The sequence below is a fragment of the Mixophyes fleayi genome, chromosome 4, assembly GCF_038048845.1.
Source record: "Mixophyes fleayi isolate aMixFle1 chromosome 4, aMixFle1.hap1, whole genome shotgun sequence".
Classification (NCBI taxonomy): Eukaryota; Metazoa; Chordata; class Amphibia; order Anura; family Limnodynastidae; genus Mixophyes; species Mixophyes fleayi.
The window spans coordinates 181098079-181118297 of record NC_134405.1 but is presented as its reverse complement, the minus strand read 5'-3'; the positions used below and the strand labels follow the sequence as shown (position 1 = coordinate 181118297).

Below are 20219 nucleotides of genomic sequence, written 5' to 3'. Positions count from 1 at the left end.
TTTACACCACAGGACTATTATTTTTAATCCTTATTTATAGGGCGCCACAAGATTTCCGCAGCGCCAGGTAGAAAACAGACAGTGCACCATACAGGGTAAAACAGTAAAGAACAATAAACAAAAATGTCAGTACTCCAGTAGCGCCAAACATAGCTTTCACAGTGAAGTTGGAGGAGAAGAATAGGTAGAGAGACAGCAGAGGAGGGCCACGCTCGTAAGAGCTTACATCCTAAAAAATTATCAAAGTAATCTAAAGATTTGCAATTCTATGATGTAATGAAAGAGCCTCTAGTGGCGAAATGAAGAGCCAACTCAAACACCTTGAGAATTGAAGTGGGCTCACAAGAGTATAAAATAGCTGTATACACCAATGTTATCTTGCTTTCATTTACCTGCATGAAAATATTCCTCTCTAAGCTTTTCACCAAATTCCAAATTTACATCTCTATCTTAGAATATAAAATTAATATGGACAAAACTGAAATTTTAGATTCATCTAAATAATAATTAAAAACTTACTCAAGAAATAGTTCAACTGAACTTAAATTTTAAGTAGCAGCCTTCCACATTGAAAAACCAAGGCGTATCCATTACTTAAACTTGTGAGCAACTATTAACAGCCTATTTCACCCCCTTGCTGGAGACCATTAAATTAACTCAGACTGGAAGGAACTCTTGATCTCAGACAGGTTGAATCGCCTATAATAAAATTAATCTACCACAATTCCTATATTTGTTCTAAACTACTTTGGTCATTATTCCAGAGATTCTTGAAAGACTTAGATTAAGAGGATATATCGCACCAATTATCATTGGTATCTAGTCCCCTCTCCTTCCACCACATGAAGGCAGTGCTGTCACATAAGGACCTAATATCCCAAGTTGAAACCCCTACAATCTGAAGTACAGTGTCTGATACAAACCGCTACAGGAGTCATTGTTCCCAGTTCCTCACATTTTTCCTTCTTTCACCGCTGCTTCCAGGTGTTCCCAAGCACGTTAGAAAATTAATTAGACATATATGCTGCGCTACACACTGTTTAATAGCTGCCTCCTGGAAGGATCCAGACCCCATGTGCTTGCATCGCTTATCAGCAGGTTATGGAAAATTGATTGCATTATATTTACAAACATTCTCCATGAAACAGAACATGATTTTACTAAAACATGGTTGCTGTGAAAAGTCAATTTGAACGCGTCCCAGTTATTTTGACCAACGCATATCCTAATCATGCCAGACTTTACAAGATTTTTTACTATCATCACCATTTATTTTTATAGCGCCACTGATTCTGCAGCGTTGTAGAAAACTCATTCACATCAGTCCCTGACCCATTGGAGCTTACAGTCTAAATTCCCTAACATACACACACACAGACAGACACATACTATGAGACCTAAATGCGAATACTGTATTATGTAGACTTGAGTTACTGGTGCAAGTGGGGTCCAACTATATACAGATTCTACCCATCCACCACCAACTTTTCCCTTACACCACCCTTTCTCCCTACTCTTATTGCAAATTAATCTGAGCTGAATTTCTGTATTTCATTGTAAGATTTCACCTATACTGTAGTCAGATGTCATGTTTGCATATATTGTGGTTAGCACTTCTGCCTCACAGCGCTGGGGTCATGAGTTCAATTCCCGACCATGGCCTTATCTGTGCGGGGTTTGTATGTTCTCCCTGTGTTTACGTGGGTTTCCTCCCACACTCCAAAAACATACTAGTAGGTTAATTGGCTGCTATTAAAATTGACCCTAGTCTCTCTTTCTCTCTGTGTGTGTATGTTAGGGAATTTAGACTGTAAGCTCCAATGGGGGAGGGACTGATATGAATGAGTTCTCTGTACAGCGTTGCGGAATCAATGCATTTACCCCTCCCTACATTCAAATGCAGTCCTCATTGTCCAAGTCATTTGTAAGTAAGTGTTTAACTGCAGAATTTGTTTTCTATAATAATATTAAGGACAGAAAAAAAAACAGTAAATCAAAAAAACAGACTAGCCTGCAGCAACATTCTGTTTTATGATTTTCATCTATATTAAAAAGGCAAATGGTTTCAATGATTACCCACTGTGCTAAGAACTCACAACAGAAAAGATTCAAATGTTTGAATAGTATGTATGACCTATTGCAGCATAGCGTCGGATAGACTTTGTTGTAGCATATTGAGAACTTTCATGCATTTCAATTTTTAGTTTTTTGTGTGCTACCATTGGAGGAACTATTTTGAAATTGATTACATCTAAAATCATAGTGACAATTGTAAAGTAGTGTCATTGCATGCTGGCTATTTCCATGCTTATTTGTTAGGGTCTCGAACAGCTTCATGATTTGTCACCTGATATTTAAAAAGCCTCAATCATATCTTCACAGAGAGGTGAAGGCTACATATCACAGATCTGTTCTTGTTATACATATTGTGCCCTTTAATTTACTTGTCCTTTTAAACGATAGCTCATACCCACATGTTAAACAGTGAAGGAACTTAAAAGTTATGATCATAAAATTACATTTTAAACAAAAATCAAAATATTCAGGAAAATAATAGTGAAACAAGATAAAGTAAATGGTAAACAGGAATCCAACTAAATGCAAAATAATTAAATTGCTACAGTTCTTTTATTGATTAACGGCTAGGTCCCACATGTTACTTTGTGTTGCATGGTGTTTGCAGCAGCACGGTTTCTCCAAAGGCAAAATACGTAGCTGCAGCATTTCATATTTAACACAAAGTCACATGCAATAGAAAAAAAGCCTGTGCAACAGTCCTCCTATAAATCAATGGTAGATGACCACGTGACTTAATTCCAAGTGTTACAGATAATTCTTTTTTTGGCATTCAAAAAATAACTTTTTTTTTTCTTTTTTTAAAAGTATAGGTATTAATTTACCTTAAGCAGATATGATGCCTTATCAACCTCGGCTTTCCCAACAAGATGACAGATCAAATTAAAATACTGTCCCGGCTGAATATCGGACAGTTTCAGTCTAGATCCAGAGAGGTTCTCTTGACCCGTTTGCCAATCTCGTAAGGATTCTAAGTTTTTCTGATCTTCTGTAGTAAAGCTGTAACATTTACTATAAGTTCTTGGTACTATTGGAGCACCAACTGCGCCATCGAACACTAAAGCTGAGAAGCCACTACTGCTAATGCCTTGAAAATCACTATTGAAATTTTGGATCTAGAAACAAAATGGAAAAACAAAAATCAACACATTTCCAAACTCTACAAAGAAAGCGAACAATAAAATTAAGAGACAAGGCAAGATATTAGTGCTAAATACAAATTTGCTTTTCTCAGAAATTACACAATTCTCTTTTTAGACTTACAATAATTGCGGCAGCTAGCGCAAAAAATAACATATCTAAGAGACATAAATTGGGTATGCTCATACTTAGTATTTTTGTTAGGCAGTGCAATTAAAAGACTGCTACATTTAAAAATACAAATTATTTTATATGAAAGGGTTACTAATAACATGCAATAATGTTTGACTATATCATACCCAACACTGTGCATTTCTGGAAGTTTTCAATATCAATGTTTCCATAGATTAACAGAATTAGAAATATTTAAGTCATGTGTTTAATCACGAGAGAGGTCTTCTGTCTTCTTAGAGGCTGAAACTGCTGATAACCGATGAAAGTAGCTTCAATTCAAATAACTGCCAAGCTTATATACAATGTCAAATTTCTTATGGTAAAGAATATAAAATATGGATTTGTCAACATTGTAAGACGTTTTTCATATTAAAATTCAAACTGTATTTTAGATTCAAGGCCTCACTAAATTTGCGCTAAATAAAAACATTAAATGCGTATTGAAAATCAACATGAGAGTCTTTATTTGTGCATTTTTAAAAACAGTCACAAACAGCAGTTCTGCACATCAGACTTTGATAAAAAAATACAAACACAATAAAGGGAATTAATTGACTCTTTTTTCTATCTTTAATAGGAGGTAAAATGGGAAAATTTATTTTCTTTTTATTATTTTTATATGAAACTCAAGTGAGAAAGAAAAATTTCATAACTATTGCACAAGAACTGTCCCAGAATATCACATAATTGCTTTCAGATCTGCTGATTGAGAAAGCTATGATATACTGATAACATAAGTGAAATGCTCACCAAACTACTGAGCAACTACATATGGTCTGTGTAAGAGGCACTCTCACCCTGGAAGACTATCAGGAAAGAAATGGGGAAACATTGGGTGAAGATGATCACTCATCATTATTAGATAGCAAATGGCATTGACCTTGCCATCTTGGGGTATCACTACACCTAAACTATGCCAGGAAAACGTGCCCCACAATATTATGGTACTAACAAATCACTTCAATGTTAGAAGCAAGCACACAGACCTATAGAGTCCTTAAAACTGGCACCACACATGCAATCGTCCATTTGTGAAGAAAATGTTGATTGATGATATATCTGGCCATATCCCCTTTCTCCACTGCTTGGTAGTCTATTACCCGTGCTCTTCACTGAACTTGTAAACATGCATTGTCTGGCATGTTAAGCAGTTTATATACTGCACCCAAACTATGATATCCTGTGGAGTTCTTGTCAAACAGTTTTTACTGAAACTGCTTGTTTGTGCCACGGGATGAAATTTATAGTCAATAGATCTGCAGTTGCTCGACTATTTTACCACTTTGAAATAATATATAAGTTAAAAGTATGTGCTTCTGTCCACAGTTGCCCTTTTCTGATGACATTTTGCCCTCTGAGTTCCATGAGGATATCACCAAAGACACTGTAGCTCATGGAACATTAACTAGTTGAGCATTCTTGGTTACTGAAACTCCTGAAGCTCTTGACAGAAATGCCCCAACAATCACCCACTTTCAAAATCACTGAGGCCTCCTTTTGCGGTAATCCAAGCTGTACCTATAGACATCTAAGTCAGTCTAGCATTTTTACACACAACCGTGACCATACTAGGCGCAACTTGCTTAATTAATATAGGCGTTTTAAAAATGGGACAAATTAATACTATTTCATAGGCAACTAACAATTTTTTAATTAAAAAAAACAACTTTCCATTTAAGAATTTTCAACTTTAAATTAGGTTTCTATTAAATCACTGAATGACCCCAATACTAGTACCTTTTTGGCATTTCTCAGTTCTCTCCATAGCAGGAAAGATCTGACACAGCATCTCTTCATTTAAGCTAGCTGCTGATTGGGGGAGCACTGGCTCAGCCAATCAGCAGCCAATATCTAAAAAGAGTTATTGCTTCAAAACCTATTCTGCTACGGAGAGTGCAAGGCAATACCTAAGGTAATCAGCACAGGTCTCAGCTACATGTAAGTGCCTGCTAAATATAGTGAATGGTAAAGATTACATTTCCATGGTTTAACATAGTTTGAAAAAAATACCTTTATCCTGTGAAATCGCACAATATCACCAACTTTAAAGATTTTAGGAAGTGCATCCGGATTTCCATTGAAAAATGTGCATTTTAGCTTCATATTGGATTGATCCACTATGGTAACAATAGAGCAAAAATCTGTAACAAAAAATGGAAGGTACAGCAATTTAACTCTACTTTCTATTGTACCGACAGGTTAATCATTAATACACAAAACATGCCAACAATTTAAATGTTTCTTTATAAATCTAAAACACACAACAAAACACAGAAATATTTGCAGGATAATGAAAAAGAAAAATGAAAGAAAGAAAAAAGTTATGGGTTACATTGCACTGATTTCCATCCTTTGCCCCTCATTTGTACCTATTTTCCTCCCATATTAGATACAATTATTATTAATAATAATTTATATAGTGCCAGCATATTCCATAGCGCTTTACAATTGGAAACACAGTAATAAAACGAGAATGGGTATTACAGACACAGAGAAAAGAGGGCCCCTGCTCGCGAGCTTACAATCTGTAGGACAATAGGGCTTGATAAATGAGGTTAAGTGCTATATATCGCATACTGGTCCAGCCAGATTGCAAAACGTAGAAAGTGCTTAGTGAGCTATATGGTCCAGTTACAGAGGGATGTTGGTCATGGGGTCAGAGAGATTACCGAGTATAGAAAGTCTTATGTGACCTGTGTAGAGGACGGTAATAGGATACTATAGGGGGGTTAGGTGGGTGGTTGAAAAATTTCACAAGCTAGCCTGAATAGGTGGGTTTTTAGATAAGGTTTGAAGACTGGCGGAAAGTCAACAAGTGGGTGTAGCCAGTCCTGTAACTGGGAATAGGAGCAAGTAATAAGAGTGGATGAGAGACACAGATCTTGTGAAGAACGGAGGTGTCTAGTTGGGAGATATTTTGAGACAATGTAGACATGTACATTAGTGCAGTTTTGTTGATGGCCTTATATGTTAGAAGTATTTTATATTGGATTCAATGAAAAACAGAAAACTAATGTAGAGAGTGAGATTGGATCAGCAGTGGAAAGACTCCAAAGGAGTCTTTCTTGGACCTTGAGATAGACTCGAAAGGAGTTAAAACGCATCAGGGTTGACAGTTGGGAGAGCAGGACTATCTGATAGACTGAGAGGTCTGGATTCTACTGATTTTGCATCCTTATGAGGCTCTATCCCGGGTGTGAGCGGATTTGATATAAGAATGCTTATCTTTTAGATTTGCGATTTGTGAGGAGACATGCTGACGCTGAGCTAGTGGTGGAAGCGATCTGTGCCAGCGTGACTAATACAAGCTGTGAGGAGACAAGCAGATTCTAACTACGCAGTGGAGATTACCAGTGCATGGCAGTGTATTTGGATTCTATATGGGAGATCGAGTTTAAAGTTCTATTGGTCCGGTCTTCATTTGTTTGCTTTCTAGTAAGTACAACTACATGTGGCCAGTATTGGAGGAATACTTGCGCCCTTAGGATTTTGTCTTATTTAGACTGTTACAGACTGTTTATTGCTTATCTCTTAGTGGGACCAGAAGAGCTTGTCAGTTATTATTATTATTATTATTATCGTTTATTTGTTAGGCGCCACAAGGTTTCCGCAGCGCCGAACATGGTACAAACAGTAGACTATACAGGGTAAAACAGTACAGGACAATAAACACAAAGTACCAGTACTTCAGAAACTCCAAGCAGGCAGATACAGTAGAGACGGAGCAGAAGAACAGGTATGGAGACAGGAGGGAAGAGGGCCCTGCTCATTCGAGCTTACATCCTAAGGGAGGGTAAACAAAGTCAGGCACAAAAGGGAGCCAGTGAAGCAACGGGGAGAGAGGAAAGGAGCCAGGGGAGAAACAGAAGGGTGAGTGGTTAAGTGGATGGTTGGTAGGCCTTAAGGAACAGGTGAGTTTTAAGTTCCCCTTAAAGTTTATTTCATTTAGATACATTTGGGCAATTCAGGTGTAATGCCCCTGGGGTAGCTACAAGCGACATCTCTTTTTGAGCACTCGTTGATTCTGTTTTGCTTTTCTGTTTGAGGTCTAAAGCAGTGATATGTAACCTAATACACTTTAGGAACATTTAATGAAAGAAATAATACATTTTTCCAAACCATAAAAAAAAAAAAAATCTAACAATCAATTAGGAAGGAGCTGGGGGCCACAGGTAAACGTTTGGAGGGCCGCCAGTTGCCATTCAGTGATCTAAAGAGATCACTTCAATCTAAACTCAAAACACAAGCCCCAGTTTGGTGGACAAGGGACTTAACTAACATTCAAGAAATATGCAAACATCATGAAAGTAATATGCTAGAGAAAATGTAAAATACTCAAAGGAATCTAATGAATGTGCAAATGAAGGCTGAAGAGGCAACAATCAGAGAGGCTAACAGAAAGCCTAGAAATAGCTGAGCAGCCTAACAGAGGAGATGCGATTTGTTATAATTATCCAGGGAAGGGATACATTCCCTAGGATTGCAAAAAGCTCAAGAGGCAAAGAAAGTCCAAGACTATGAGGAACGATGTGATGCAGTGACCCCAGTGTATCATCCACAAACACAAATTTCCTCTTACAAACAAATCAATTATGGCTATGGGTATGCCCAGTTACAATGTCTATCACTGAACCACTGACTGTCCCCTCTCTAACACACACTAAATTCTGTTGTCTGCAGGTGCCCCTGTCAGCTTATTAGATAGAGACTTATCATGCAAATTAGGCTGTACTATCTATTGTACACTTGATGGGGTCTAGCTTGAGGTGCCAAAAAGAAACCACTTTGGCATTGTGCCTTTGGGAACCACCCAGTGGTAAGCCAATGTTACTCACCCAGCCTGAACTTGCCTGGCTATCCCAAAGAGCTGAGAAACTGTGGACAACAGACTCTTCATGAAATCAGATGAATCAGTCCATATTACCCTTAAGCCACATGAAAATGCCCCAAAACTGCCCCCATATCCATTAAAACCAGTAGCAGAAATTGGTTTTTCAGCTGTCAGAAAAAACAAAAACAAAAAACTTTTAGTTCAAGGGGTGGTTATTAAAACTAGTAAAACTAAGAATTCACACCCTCACAATATCACCCATCAACAAAAGTGGTGGCAGAGGGTGGAGATTTATTTAAGAACTCCCTGCAACCCCTATAACTATTCTCATGCATATACCACCAGATATTTCATACTTTTTAGTGATTGATTTGTGTTCTGTATTCTTGTCCACACAAACAGCTAGTAGAGGTCCCCCAAGGCTCTGTTCTCAGACCCCTACTGTTCTCTCTTTACACCTCTTCCCTGGGCAAACTCATCAGCTCCTTTGGTCTCAAGTACCACCTTTTTGCGGATGACACCCAACTCTACCTTTCCTCTCCTGATCTCTCTCCCTCCTCTCCAGGGCGTCCGCTTGCCTCTCTGCCATCTCCTCCTGGATGCCCTCTAAATTTCTCAAACTTAATCTTGCGAAAACCGAACTCATTGTCTTTCCTCCCGCTCATTCCCCCTCCCCTTCCGACCTCTCTATCACTGTACTCAACTCCTCTCTTTCCCCTGTTCCTCAACTTCGCTGCCTCGGTGTCATCCTGGACTCCTCACTCTCCTTTGCCCCTCACTTTCTCTCTCTTGCAAAATCTTGCCGTTTCCAGCTGCGCAACATCGCACGCATTCAGTCCTTCCTCTCCCAAGATGCCACTAAAGCTCTTGTCCACTCTCTTATTATCTCCCGCTTGGATTACTGCAACCTCCTCCTTACTGGCCTCCCCCGCTATCATCTCGCTCCCCTTCACTACGTACTCAATGCTGCCGCTCGGCTCATTTTCCTTTCTCGCCGCTCCTCCTCTGTCTCTCCCCTCTACCAGTCCCTTCACTGGCTCCCCTTCCCCTACAGAATCGTGTTCAAGCTCCTTACACTTACCTTCAAGGCCCTCTCCAACTTCACTGCTCCCTACACCTCCAGCCTCATCTCCATTCATGCTCCATCCCGCCCTCTGCTTTCGGCCAATGACCGTCGCCTCTCTTCCTCCCTGGTCACCTCCTCCCACGCTCGCATCCAAGACTTCTCCCGTGCTGCCCCCCTCCACTGGAACCAGCTCCCCTGCTCCATCAAAACTTCACCCAACTTGTCTAGCTTCAAACGGGCCTTAAAAACCCACCTCTTCCTTATAGCCTTCCAGTCTCCCACCTACCTCCCTCCTCGTCGCTCTCCCCCTTTCCTCCTCCTACCCTTGCATTTCTGTCCGTCTTACCCTCCCCTTAGATTGTATGCTCCTTCCAGCAGGGCCTCCTCTCCTCCACCACCTTAACTCTGCTCTCCAGCTCCTTGTCTCTTCCGTGAGGCCCTTCTACCCCTCTCTCTACCTCGGGGGCTCTCACCTTTCATCTAGCTGTACTTTGAGCTTCCGAGTTACTGTGCTTTTTGTTAACTGTTCCGTGCTGTCTCACCCTGTACCGTGTTTCTGTCTGTCCCTGTACGGCGCTATGGATACCTAGTGGCGCCCTATAAATAAATATTAATAATAATAATAGTACCTTTTTGCTTTCACATATAGAGATATAAACTGGACCAGATTGTCACAATGCTATACAGATATACCCACTATTTATAGCCATGCCCTAAGCAAGGATTTGAGTCACTTTATACCATCAGGTGGATCTAATCTCATCCAATATGTAGATGAACTTTTACTTTGTTCACCCTCACTGAACACCCAGATTCACCCAAACTCTTCCAATCAGTTATAATTGAACAAATGGGGCAGATTCTTGATACACAGATCTGTGTGCTTCCCATAAAAATAAGCAAACTTTCAACATTATAGACGCATGGCATCACAGAACATTATATGCACATTTAGTTCTAGTGTAATCATGGCCTGTTTTGAATTTTTCAAGACAATCAGTGGCTTACCTCAGATTGGCGGAAGCATAAGAAAGTCGCTAAGATTAGCTAGCCACATATAGACTGCTTGTACCACTTGAAATTTATAAAAGTTAATGTACAAAATATGAGGGATCTATTCACGACTAGCCAATCAGAGGCAAGCTGCCATTATTGACTAGTCACGGACAGATGGCCCTTTTCATGGAGCATGGTATTTGTCGTCTATCAGGGCTTTTTTTTCCCTATTGGATTTTTCTTGGATCCCTATAGGACTGAAGACAAAAATAAATAAAGAATTTAGAGTACAATAAGTGACTGAAGACAAGGTTTGGACTAGTATGTATTTATAATAAAGATTTGAGGTTCTTTTTATTTTATTAGTTATTTAAAACATTTTACTTAAACATGCATAGATTTGATGACTGGTGTATCTTATTCACATCTTAAGATCATAATTATTGTTTATTTAAATGGCACCAGTTTCCGTAATGTCTGACCTAATCATAAAAATAGGACATACAGTAACCATAGCAATGGGTACACAGTTAAACAGTATAATATTTGCATGTATGCAATCAACATGCTATACAGAAACAATTCAAGGAAGACGGAGAGTGGACAGACATGAGACATAGGCAAAAGTAGTGAGACCTTAAATTCTAAAAGGGAGGGGTAATGAGTGCCAACAGGAGCAAACAAAAGGCTTAGTGGGGGTCCACTAATATAAAATGCAACTCAAAATGCACACATTATGCTGCAATTTTCAAACCATATGATGCTCTGAGAAAGCACCTAAAAGCTACATCCAGGGATCTACAGGCCTCTGGCTACATAGTAAATGTTAAATCCATGACTATCATCCGAAAAAGACAATTATGGAGAACTACCCTCCTTTTCAAAAGAAACTTTGCAGTACAACTTATGCAATAATGTCCTATAGACAGACAGGACTAAGGGCTAGATTTACTAAGCTGCGGGTTTGAAAAAGTGGGGATGTTGCCTATAGCAACCAGAGTCTAGCTGTCATTTTGTAGAAAGCACTAAATAAATGAGAGCTAGAATCTGATTGGTTGCTATAGGCAACATCCCCACTTCTTCAAACCCGCAGCTTAGTAAATCTAGCCCTAAGTGTAGTTATTTAATCTTAATTCACAACACTATGATTGGAAAAAAAACAAACAGCATACCACCACAAGAACCTCATATCACCATCAAACATGGTGGTGGACGGGAGATTTTTGGTTGTTTTGCAGCAACATGACCAAGGCACACTGCAATGATTGAATCCACTATAAACTGTTTCTGGAAAATGTGAGGTCATCTGTATAAGTGAAGATTGGCTAATACAACTGGACAATGATCCTAAGCACACCATCAAATCTACAAATCACTGGCTGAAAAAGAAGAGTTGGGCATAAAAAGTCACGCCTTTAAACATCAATGAACTAAATCATTGCATTGTTGTAAAGATATGTGGACAAAAAATGCTCAAACACTATCAAACAGTTTTATAATAGACAGATAATAGTTATTTCAAGTTATGCCTGCTTAAAGTGGTTCTATAATCATGGGATGTACCTACTTTTTCATTCATACCTATTTTGTATTGGCTTATATTTTGTTGAACAAATAACATGCAATGTGTTATTTTGTCAAGACTAGATGATTGTTTCTTATCTTCTGATATGGAAAAAATAGATTTGAAAGATGGAATGCTTTCTTTGTTACAACTGTATACACACACAATTTACTGCCCCTGTATTTAGAAAGCCGTCTAGAGATTGTCGTTTACACACAAGATCCAACAACGTACAACCATTGGGCAAGGATTTAGAATTGGAGTAATTGATTTTGCAATTGAGATAATGGATATTTATGCACAGCAAAAAATTGATTGACTGAGTGGAGGGATTAAAATCCAGGCAAAGTGCTCGTCACACTCATAAGTGATGATAAATTCGAGCAAAAATCAGCTGTATTTTAGGTACCGTAATATCCAGAAACAGGCAAATCAAGCGGTGCTCCTACAGAACCTCATGCTGAATTAAATCACCCTTGTTATTTTTATAGTACACTTGAATATTAAAGTTAGTCTGTCCGGTTGCTACACCACATTTTTGTGTGCACCAGTTTTCATAAATGGTCGCAATATCTTCAGAGGCAGAGTTCCGAGAGAGGAACAAAAAGTCACTCTGGCATCTCTCAAAAAGCATATTCAAACAAATATGAATTTCCTACCTTTTTTCAAGTAACATTCGCTTTCTTTTTTTTCATATCATATACAGTTTTCTTAAAATTCTTCCAGTTTTAAATATACTTAAATGCTTTTTAATGATAACTTATTATGCTCCAGTGAAGCTCTCATTATTTTGTAGCTTCAAGGTAAAGCTAGATAATTTGGAATATTTAATTAGCTTTGCATTATTACCATTTTATTGAATGTAGTATTGGGCAAAGCTCAGGCTAACAAGATTCTTATTGCAAGGCAAAATGATCTAGCCTAATTCTCTTATTTGAAGATTATATATATATATATATATATATATATATATATATATATATATATATATATATATATTGCTTAATTTAGTAACTTAACATAAGTTTAATAAGACAACAAAAGAAGCACACACAAAGGTACATTAGCCATTTGTTTTATTTAAAAAATAATAAAAATAATTATGGGAGCAGAAAACATACGGCTAGTAATATTAATTAAAGTTTCTTTATCCATAGCTCAGATACCTAGTACCTGGAAGTGCTCTGAAGGACAGTACTGTATGTAAAATCAGGTGCTGATATGTTTAAAAGGGCCTCTCCACTTTTTTTTTTAAATAAACATTTTTCATATAGAGTAGATCCAAAGGGTAATATTTAAAAATAAGAATTGCAACCTTTAGATCAATGATTGGCAACAAGCATCCCTCTGAACCTTCACCTGCAACTCTCAGCTCCTTTCTGCTGTATTGTCAGATATGTTTGCTATTGCTTGTAACCCTTGTTTTAAATATATTGCTTTTTACTTATTACTGCAATTAAAGGTAAAGTGCAGCATTTTGAAGGTTAGAGGGCAGCTCCTTCGACTCTTGAAAATTATTCTGGTTGCCCATCACTGCATTAGATAGAATATCAAGAAGTGTAGCTAATGTCTTCTGCACCATCACTAGTAGGACGTTATACTATTAAGTTAGATTAGGAGCTGGTATATGTTCATGCAACACTCAGCGTCATTTTTTGACATCGCAGTTGGTTTCAAAGATAAGAATTGCTTTCATATTAAGTAACTGAAACCCCAAATGGGGTGGGCATTTATGAAAAATTAAGGGAGCTCAGCTGTTATTAGTGTATCTAACCTATACATGTAGGCAGGTAAGTTTTTCTTTATGTAAATGACCTCAGAGTCTAAACTTTTTTAAAATATGTTATTAAAAAAGTGGCCTCAGGCTGAAGCTAGGATAGCAGGAGGTGCTCCTTATCCCCAATAGTTGACATGCCGGATTATGTAAAAATATGTAAAAAAAGCAGCAGAAGAAAAATGTATAATATATATATATATATATATATATATATATATATATATATTAGTATACAGGTGCTTCCTCAGTACTTCATTTGTATGGATAGTACAATAAATAGATTGCAGGTGAGGCAGCACTCAAGGATTTAAGAAAAATTGCACTTTCAAAAGGGTGTATATAATCCATTATAACGTCTCAGTATAGTTCTTTCCTCCATCATCCACATGATGTCCCTTAAGAAAGTACTATACTGAAACGTTGAGTGGTGCCTCACCTGTGCTATATATATATATATATATATATATATATATATATATATATACACACACACACACACACACAGTGGTTGAAGTGGGGGTGTGTATGTTGGTATGTCATACCACCACTACTCCTTCTGTCTGCTTTAGTTGTAGAACTATCAAATTACATTCACTTACTTTCCCATTGCAATTTCCATATCATCACTCCCATGTCAACCACTATATATATATCCGTGTTCTCCCCCAGAAAATGTTGTCAGCCGGATGGCATTAAGAAGTAGCCAGGTGGGGCTGTGTAATAATTTTCATCAATAATAAAAATAATGAAAAAAGTGTCTGGCTGGACTGGACAAATTTATTTATTTTTTACAATCATTGTTTTCATGAATGGCAGCTGAACCGGACTGCCTGGACTGGTCAGACGGGTCAGTGGTCTAACACACTCTGCTGGCTGCAGTGCTTATTATGACAGGATAAACTGTGCTATTATAATAAAACTCCTTTGGACTCCAAGAACTGGGTGGTGTGGCAAATAAAAACAGCCGGGAAATAGGTCCTGGGGTGAACACTGTATATCATACACCATCACATATACCTGTACACATTGACCACTGCATAAGTGATATATATATATATATATTTCCATGGGGAAAAAAATGACACTACATGAATCATTGGTTAATAATAATAATAATAATAATTGGTTAACATAAGCTCTGTTGGTAATTGTATTTCCCTAATCAGTACATTTTACAGAACTCGCTCAAATCACTAAAATAAAATGTGCTTATCATGAGTTAATATAATACAACTGTAGAGCACATACCAGTTCCTTTGCTGCGATATGGAGGTTTGAAAAATGCAACAACTCCAAACAAGTTAGCTACCATGCCTTCTTTTAGCTGATCAAGGGGAGTATAAATGTATTTTTGTGCGGGAACCTACAAATATAAACGTACACCGATTAGCAGAACGATACGAAACAATATGTACATTTACAGTCAGCGCTATCATGCAGAGACCTACATTCATTTTGCCGGAGACTGAACACATTACTAGAACGAACTGTGAGCCTACGGGTTTAAAAACTAGCAGAGCCCGTTTTCCGCCAGTACCAAGTATATATTAGTTAGATCCACTCCATCAAAAGGACCTTCTAACGTCACGAGGTCATGTGACTGCTGTAGTCACATGGTACACAGGGGAGGAGGCTACTGCTGCAAATGTTCTTGTGCTGAAAGTAATGGAGAGCAGTGTTCTGGCAACAAACATTGCAATATTTCTACTGAATTCAGATCGATAAAAACATTTCCCAGTTAGACTCACGTGTCTGGTGCTTTTAAGGCAGTAATTAATCACAGAGAAGAGTCTTATAAACAGGACATATTGAAGTGCATTAGCTAGTTTACATGTCACCAATCTGAATATTACAACATTATATGAATGAGTATTTCTACAATTGCATTTCGTATCTTATGTTTTATTTCTGTGCTAACACTAAATGAGATATAATTAATAATGGCCAGTGTTTGATCCTAATTGTGCTTTGCCTTTGCTGTAGTCCTCTTATGAATCCCATAGTGAATTACACAGTGGAACCTGTTCGAGCAATGGAGGGGGGCAAATTTACTTAACGCTTTCAGATTGCAGTACTTTCAAGGCAATACAATAAAGGTTAGGAGGGGAAGAAGTGAGGAAAAATTGAAGTGCTTTCTGACAGCTTTGAGGGGTTTTTACAAACCGATCATATGTGAGTGCTGCTTATTTTTCATGCTGACCAAAAAGTATACATTTGGTATACATTTTCCTCGAAACATATTTTTTTGTTGTCCAACCTTTACCTGTCAAGTAAAGGTCGGACTGAAAAAAATATGTGTTGTGGAAAAATAACTGCTATGGGGTAAATTTACATTCTAAAAATGTATAAATGGAGGATTTAGATGTAAAGGATGTTAATATATGCATTGACGGTAATTATTATTATTATTATCCTTTATTTGTTAGGCGCCACAAGAGTTCCGCAGCACCGTACAATGCACAAACAGTAGACAGTACAGGGTATTACATTACTGAACAGTAAACAAAAAAATACTGACACCTCAGGAGCTCTAAGCAGGCTAATGCGGTAGAGATGGAGCAGAAGAGCTGGTAAGGACACAAGAGGGAGGAGGGCCCTGCTCAATGAGCTTACATCCTAAGGGCGGGTGAACAAAACACAAGTACAGAGGGAGTGAGTTGGCGTATAAAGGAGGGGAGGCAGGGTTAGGTGGAAGGTGGGTAGGCTTTGAGGAACAGGTGGGTTTTTAGTGCCCGTTTGAAGGAGCTAAGAGTGGGAGAGAGACGGATGGAGCGAGGCAGGTCATTCCAGTGAAGGGGGGCAGCGCGGGAGAAGTCTTGGATTCTGGAGTGGGAAGAGGTAATCAGAGTGGAGGAGAGGCGATGGTCATTGGCCGAGCGCAGAGAGCGGGCAGGAGTGTGAATGGAGAGGAGGTCAGTGATATAGGGGGCAGTGGACTGGGAGATCGCCTTGTACGTTGTGGTCAGGAGTTTGAAAAGGATTCTGTAGGGTATGGGGAGCCAGTGTAGGGCAAGGCAGAGAGGGGATGCGGAGGAGGAGCGGCGAGATAGGAAGATGAGTCTAGCAGCCACGTTAAGAATAGAGCAGAGGGGGGCAAGATGGGAGAGGGGGAGGCCGGAGAGGAGGAGGTTGCAGTAGTCCAGGCGGGAGATAATGAGTGCATGGATGATAGTTTTGGTGGCATCCTGAGAGAGGAAAGGTCGGATGCGGGCAATGTTGCGAAGTTGGAAGCAACAGGCTTGGGCAAGGGATTGAATGTGGTGGGTGAAGGAGAGAGAAGAGTCGAAGGTAACGCCTAGGCAGCGAAGTTGGGTGACAGAAGAGATGGAGGTGTTATTAACAGTGATAGAGAGGTCGTGGTGGGAGGGGAGCCTGGGGGGAGGAAAGACAATGAGCTCCGTTTTGGAGATGTTGATCTTGAGAAATCGCGAGGACATCCAGGAGGAGATGGCAGAGAGGCAGTCGGATACACGAGAGAGAAGGGAGGGGGAGAGGTCAGGCGAGGAGATGTAGAGTTGAATGTCGTCAGCGTAGAGGTGATACTGAAGACCGAAGGAGGAGATGAGAGCGCCAAGGGAGGAGGTATATAATGGATAACATTAGATTTTCACAGAAAGAATGTCTCCCATGCTTTGAAGAAATGTAAATTACTTTGGTAACAGCCATAGTGGTTTATAACAGGAAAACTCATTAGAGAAAAGAAGTAAGAAAATCTTGTCCTGTTAGCACTTAATGGATAATATATCCTCCATTGGATTTCATTCCATTCAAGGGGATGCAGACAGACATTGCATAACAAAGGTTTGCCATCCAGAGCTCTAATGAGCTTTTTGTGGTCTCTGCTTTCCTGTAGTTCACTGGATGGCATGTTTAGGAGCCTGCAAACATAGATGTGACCTGTCCATGAAAATCATTGAACCTCCTGGTGAAAAATAATGGAGTTTCTTTTGTTCATTAAATGGAAACCACACCACTTTCTTAGAGTTTGGGTATAGACTCTATATGCCAACTTTTTTTTTTGAGGTAGGATAACAACTGGGGGGAAGGGGGTAAAGAATGGTTAGGAGGATCGGTAACAGATCTTCGTAAAACATGGAGATGTGCTTCTGCGTATTCTGTAACCACTGCAGAAAAGTTGTTTACATCAATAAATCCAACAGGCCTTATTTTGAGAATTCATGGCTAAGATACAAGCAGGATTGGGATGCCACAGGTCTTCAGCTAGTAAACAGTGATGTTCCAGAAGTGAAGTGTACCTTTCCCTGTCACATAAAACCATGTTGCAACCAAAGCACTTAATACCTGATGCTGAAAGTTCTTGTTTGTGATTGAACCAGCATTCTCCAAAGTAATGGGCAATTGGTGAAGTGCTTTTTACATTTGTAACACCCATGTGCTAAGGTCATTACTGCTCCAGAACATGTGGAATAATTACTGGTTCAATCAAATACAGCAGTTCATCTTTGCATTACAAAAAAAAAAAAAATTTGGTCTGGTGGTGGTACTTGAGGAAGGGTGAATATACTGTGATTTACAGCACCACTACCTACAACACCATTAACTTAGAAGACCATGAGAGAATACACAATTCAGGAAGAGGAAACAACTTTATCCCTCCAACACAGAACCAGCCTGGTCTTATATTTTTGGGTTTAAAATCATTGTAATTTCTTTCTTTATTTGTCTTACTGATTCTGAGTGACACAGTGTCACAAATGAGAGCAAGAAGTATGTAAATCCATGTTGGCTCTTACAAAGCTGTGATATTAGAGACAACAACAACTGAAACAGTCATTCAGCTGCTTCCAGCTGTCCATTACAGTAATAGTTAAGTTGTTGGAACCCAACACTTGTTGATGAACTGATAAAGTACATGGCAAGACTATGAACTGCTGACACTGACATACACATAAACCTGTATTTCTGTTTTTCTGACAGGGATGGCCTATGATCTGTGTAGTGTTTAGCTTGTCAAGTTGCAGGAGGCCCTATATTGAACCAAATTAAGGTTATGAAGAACAGAGCATTAGGGTAACCCCTATACCTTGCTCTGAGGCTCAGGATAACAATAGGGAAATAAGAATATACCACATATATAAAAAACATTGTATAAAAACATACCATATATACAGTCAAGTCCATAAATATTGGGACATCTACACAATTCTCATATTTTGGGCTCTATACACCACCACAATGGATTTGAAATGAAACAAACAAGATGTGCTTTAACTGCAGACTTTCAGCTTTAATTTGAGGGAATGTACATCCAAATCAGGTGAACAGTGTAGGAATTACAATGGTTTCTATATGTGCCTCACACTTTTAAGGGACCAATAGTAATGGGACAAACTAAACAATCCTACATCAAACTTTCACTTTTTAATACTTTGTTGCAAATCCTCTGCAGTCTATTACAGCCTGAAGTCTGGAAGGCATAGACATCACCAGACAATGGGTTTCATCTCTGGTGATGCTCTGCCAGGCCTCTACTGCAAATGTCTTCAGTTCCTGCTTGTTCTTGGGGCATTTTCCCTTCAGTATTGTCTTCATCAAGTGAAATGCATGCTCAATCGGTTTCAGATCAGGTGATTGACTTGGCCATTGCATAACATTCCACTTGTTAGACTTAAAAAACTCTTTGGTTGTTTTTGCAGTATGCTTCGGGTCATCTATCTATCTATCTATCTATCTATCTATCTATCTATCTGTCTGTCTGTCTATCTATATTTCTCTATTTATTTACACACACATTAGAGGTGGGGTGGGGAGCGGCAAGATGGGACGGCAACCGTTGTATTAGCCTAGAGCAGCTGTGACCCTTAATCAGGCCCTGGGGATGTTAGAGTCACCTAGAATGATACAGGGGATGTCTGACAAGAGTTAATAAGGAAGCTAAGCAGCAAAATTATCAAGAAATTGGGAAGTGGGACCAGGGCGGCGGTAGATGACTTGGATTTGGATGGGGTACAAGAAACAAATAGAGTGGACTTCAAAGGAGGTGAATGAAAGGGAGTTTTCAGGGGATTTGACATAAAAGGTACATTTAGGGGATCGGAGGATGCCCACCTCACCACCTGGGTGGTCATTATGTCTGACGGAGTGGGTGAAAGAGAGTCCCTCATAGGGGAGAAGGGGAAGCAGTATCAGTGGATGAGATCCAGGTTTCTGGCAAGAAGGTGAGAGTTGGAGAGGAAGTGGTGGATGGATAGAGGGCAGTTTGTTGTGGATGGATCTGGAATTCCAGAAATCACAGGAGAAAAGGAGAGTTGGAAATAGGGACATATGGATGACAATGTCGGGGGTGGGCTGAATCTCGGACGGAGATGAGAGCAGGGGGTGAGGATTAGTATTGGAAGGGAGCAAGGAGACTTGGTGGAAGACTAAGGGAGTAGAGAGAGGAAGGATAGAAGGGGAGAAGATGGTCTGACAAATGAGTGAGCAAAGGGTGCAGAGGTACTAGAAAGGTGATTAAGGAGAGAAAAAAGACAGCAATGTGACTGATGTGCGTGAGACTAACTGATGTGCGTGAGACTGACTGACAAATGTGTGTGAGACTAACTGATGTGCGTGAGACTAACTGATGTATATGAGA

At 39.2% G+C, this 20219-nt stretch overlaps 1 protein-coding gene across 1 annotated transcript in view; it reads right to left on the bottom strand.

Moving 5' to 3' along the window:
• The window catches only part of POT1 (protection of telomeres 1), a 71231-nt gene extending 56007 nt beyond the window's left edge, over positions 1–15224 (bottom strand). Inside the window, exons 1-4 of the mRNA XM_075208926.1 lie at positions 15073–15224; positions 14873–14987; positions 5401–5531; positions 2901–3191 (exon numbers count right to left, since the gene is read on the bottom strand). Of these exons, the coding sequence (XP_075065027.1) occupies positions 2901–3191; positions 5401–5531; positions 14873–14987; positions 15073–15099 (564 nt within the window). The 5' untranslated portion in view covers positions 15100–15224. The remainder of the gene's footprint in view (positions 1–2900; positions 3192–5400; positions 5532–14872; positions 14988–15072) is intronic.
• Positions 15225–20219: the final 4995 nt, after the last annotated feature.